Below are 3,808 nucleotides of genomic sequence, written 5' to 3' on the forward strand. Positions count from 1 at the left end.
ACACGCAAAAGGGGCACAAGTAACACTTCACACAACAAGGACATAAGTCACAAAGTCCGAACATTCCGCCCCCGTTGTTAGCTCCAGGTAACAAACACAAAGGTATATACAGCAAGGAAAAGAAAGCAATTTGTTACAGATTACATGATCTTGTTGAATTCTGTCCTAGATCATAACCATTGTCCACTGGCAAAGGGCACAGCTTAATCACCGGACGTTGCAAGACACTTGTAGCAGTCCGGATAGTAGCCACCCGGGGAATTCGGTCTGGTCCTGGGTGAAGAGCTTCAATTCGAGCGAGACCCCATTTGAGTGGAGGGGTGTGCTCATCTTTGATCACGACCAAATCTCCAATCTTGGGCTGACCACCTGGCTGTGTCCATTTGCTTCTCTGCTGGAGTGAGTACAAATATTCCTTTCTCCAGCGTTTCCAGAAATCTTGAATTATACGTTGGACCAGCTGCCAGCGATTTAATCGGTTAATGTTGAGGTGGGTGATGTCAGGTTCGGGTAATGATGTTATGGGCTGTAGAATCAAAAAATGAGCAGGTGTTAGGACATCAAGTTCTGACGGGTCTGAGCTGATCTCACAAAGAGGACGAGAGTTTAAGACCCCTTCGATGCGAATCAGGATGGTCGAGAGCTCTTCATAAGAAAGGATCTGTAAGCCAATGACTTTAGTTAAGTGACTTTTAACAGACTTCATGCCAGCCTCCCATAACCCGCCAAAGTGCGGTGCTGCTGGGGGGTTGAAATGCCATGCAATTCCTTCCTCACTCAGCTTATTGCTCACTTCAGTGTTATGGGTTGTCTGTCTTACCAACTGGTAGAGTTCTTTGAGTTCTCTATGAGCTCCAACAAAATTAGTTCCACAATCACTGTAAACGTGGGCTGGCCTTCCCCTTCGAGAGATGAAGCGAGAAAATGCTGCCAAGAACAAACTGGTTGAGAGATCAGAAACCAATTCCAAATGTAGGGCTTTGGTGGCAAGACAAACAAACAAGCATAAGTATGCTTTTGTGGACTTGCAACCACGAGTGCGAGTCGTGGTAACCTGAAAGGGCCCACCATAGTCCACACCAGTATGGTGAAAAGCAGTCACTTGTTGGACTCTAGGAGATGGAAGTTCTCCCATGGTTGGAGTGAATGGAGAGGGTTTAGTGCGGAAGCACTTAATACACCCACGTAAAACCCTTTTGATGACAGAGCGTGCACAAAGAATCCAGTATCGTTGGCTCAGGATGGCTTGCAAAGTTCGAGGACCAGGGTGCAAATGTAAACAATGAAAATGATTGATTACCATTAACGTGAATGGGTGATCTTTGGGCAACAATATAGGGTGTTGAACAGAATAGGGAAGGGATGCCTGACTTAACCTCCCTCCTACACGGATGATACCCACATTATCCACGAAGGGGCACAAGCGCCGAATTTGATGAGAACTGCACTGCCCCTTGTCCAAGTTAACCTTATCAGCTGCAAAGCATTGTTGGGCATGTCTGATGCAAACTTCCAAGCCCCTTTGCAGTTCCATAGTTGTCAACGGTCCCAGAGAACGCCTTTCCTTTGGTTGACGACAGTTGTCTGCAAACCGAAGGCAGTAAGCAACAACACGCTGCAGCTTGCTGAAGGAAGAGAATCTGGCAACAAATTCTAGGGATACCTCTGTCACACAACTTATTGCTGTAAGTTTTTCTTCACATGCAATGGCATCATCAATTACCACACTACCCAGGGTATCGTTTGGCCACTGGCTGTCTAAGCCATGGGGCTCCAGACCACCACAGAGGATGATCAATAAGTTGTGAGGGCAACAAGCCACGGGATGCCCAATCTGCTGGGTTGTTTTCAGTGCGAACATGTCTCCAGAATTCCTTATCAGTTAAGTCCTGTATGATGCTGACACGATTTGCCACAAATGTTTTCCATCGGTGGGGTGATGATGCAATCCAATGAAGAACAACTGTTGAGTCTGACCATGCATACACTTGCATGATGTCCAGCACCCCCTTGTATACATTGGTCACAAAACTGATTAGCTTGGCTAACATCACAGCTGCACACAACTCAAGGCGAGGCAAAGAGATCCTTTTCACTGGTGCTACTCTTGATTTTGCCATCAATAGTGAGACCTTGATTCCACCATCTGAAAACATTGATCTGAGATAGATGACACACGCATAGCCAACCTCTGAACTGTCGCAAAACCCATGCAGTTCATGAACAGCGTTTACTGAGCCTGATACACACCGAGGCAGTCGAAGTTGTGACAACAAAGACAGTTCAGACTTAAAATCACACCACCTACATAAGACCTCTGGAGGAAGCTGTTCATCCCATCCTGCTCCAGTGAGCCACAACAGCTGTACAAGAGACTTGGCATACAAGAGGATGGGCGTCAGCCATCCAAGGGGATCAAAGATCCTGGCGATATTTGAAAGAATTGCCCTCTTGGTGCTTGAGCTGTTTAATGGAGTCATCTGATAAGAAAAACAGTCTGAGCTAGGGTTCCACTGTACACCAAGAACTTTCACCACAGCTGGCTGTTCTTTGTCAAAAGACATAGATGCTGGGGATTGTAGCTGGTCTGAGGACAGCCATTCAAGCACTTCACTATGAGTGCTGGCAAACTTCCTGAGATGGAAGCCACCAGCTGCCAACAAAGCAATAAGTTCCTTTTGAAGAGCAATGGCTTCTTCAACACTATTGGCCCCTGTGACAACATCATCCACATAGAAATCAGACTTCAAAACATGAGCTGCTTGAGGGAAGTTACATTGCTCATCTTGGGCCAGCTGATGCAAGGTGCGAATTGCTAGATAAGGGGCAGATGAAACTCCGTAAGTAACAGTCTGCAAACGATAGTCCACTATAGGATCGGTTGGAGAACAACGCCACACAATTCGCTGGTAGTCTTGATGCTCCTTGTCCACCATTATTTGCCGATACATTTGTTTGATGTCTGCAGTGAATACAACTTTGTGTACACGAACCCGAAGCAGAATTTCTCGAACATCTGTCTGTAATTTGGGTCCGGTCATCAGCATGTCATTTAGACTCACGTCTCGCTGGGTCTTAGCAGAAGCATTGAAGACAACGCGCAGCTTGGTGGTGGTGCTTTCTGCCTTGATAACTCCATGATGAGGAAGATAATAGGCTGACTCAACATCATGCAATGGGTTGGCAATGACATCCATGTGACCACTCTGCAAGTAGTCCTCCATGAAGGCCTGGTACTCGGTACGCAGTCCAGGTTGCTTGACCAGACGGCGCTCCAAGGCCTCTAGACAGCGAACAGCGTGTGCTCTTGAGTCTCCAAGTATTGGTTTAGGTGAATGGAATGGAAGGGAAACCACGTAACGTCCAGAAGGTTCTCGATGGTGAGTGGTTTTAAAGAAAGCCTCACAGGCTTCATCTTCTGGCGATAGATGTGCACAAGTGGGGAAGTCATCTATTTCCCAAAACCTTTCAACCACAGTTTCTAGAGATGGTGGAGGGCACATAGTCGATACGAAGAGAGTGACACTATGGTTGGTTGGTTCAATGGGACTAGGCACTTCACCCATAAGAATCCAACCAAAAACTGTATCCAATGCGACCGGTGAATCCACATTTTTTACTAGCTTGTGCCCCGTGAGTATATATGGAAACAAATCTGCTCCAATCAAAATATCAATAGAACTTGAAGTAGCAAATGTCGGGTCAGCCAAATTCAAATGAAGTACATGATCCCACATGTCAGAATGTACAGGAAATGTGGGCAAATCTGCAGTTATTTTCGGTACAACATATGCAGCAAGTGGCAGTT

General features: G+C 46.3%; 1 protein-coding gene across 1 annotated transcript; it reads right to left on the reverse strand.

Annotated features, from left to right (window-relative positions):
* Positions 1–1,539: 1,539 nt before the first annotated feature.
* Positions 1,540–3,503, reverse strand: LOC134542309 (uncharacterized). The gene is made up of 2 exons (XM_063386456.1): positions 2,309–3,503; positions 1,540–1,640 (listed from the first exon to the last, which is right to left on the reverse strand). Exons 1-2 carry the CDS (start codon positions 3,501–3,503, stop codon positions 1,540–1,542), a joined length of 1,296 nt encoding a protein of 431 aa, XP_063242526.1.
* Between the last annotated feature and the right edge of the window lie 305 nt (positions 3,504–3,808).

The sequence above is a fragment of the Bacillus rossius genome (assembly GCF_032445375.1).
Source record: "Bacillus rossius redtenbacheri isolate Brsri chromosome 4 unlocalized genomic scaffold, Brsri_v3 Brsri_v3_scf4_2, whole genome shotgun sequence".
NCBI classification, from domain to species: Eukaryota; Metazoa; Arthropoda; class Insecta; order Phasmatodea; family Bacillidae; genus Bacillus; species Bacillus rossius.

Bases quoted from the DNA above. Each gene is read 5' to 3' on its own strand.
- LOC134542309 (XM_063386456.1), bottom strand. From the start codon at position 3,503: ATGTGCCCTCCACCATCTCTAGAAACTGTGGTTGAAAGGTTTTGGGAA. The intron at 1,641-2,308 runs GTAGGTGGTGTG...ATTTGTTGCCAG, and splicing joins GCTTCCTCCAGAGGTCTTAT to ATTCTCTTCCTTCAGCAAGC.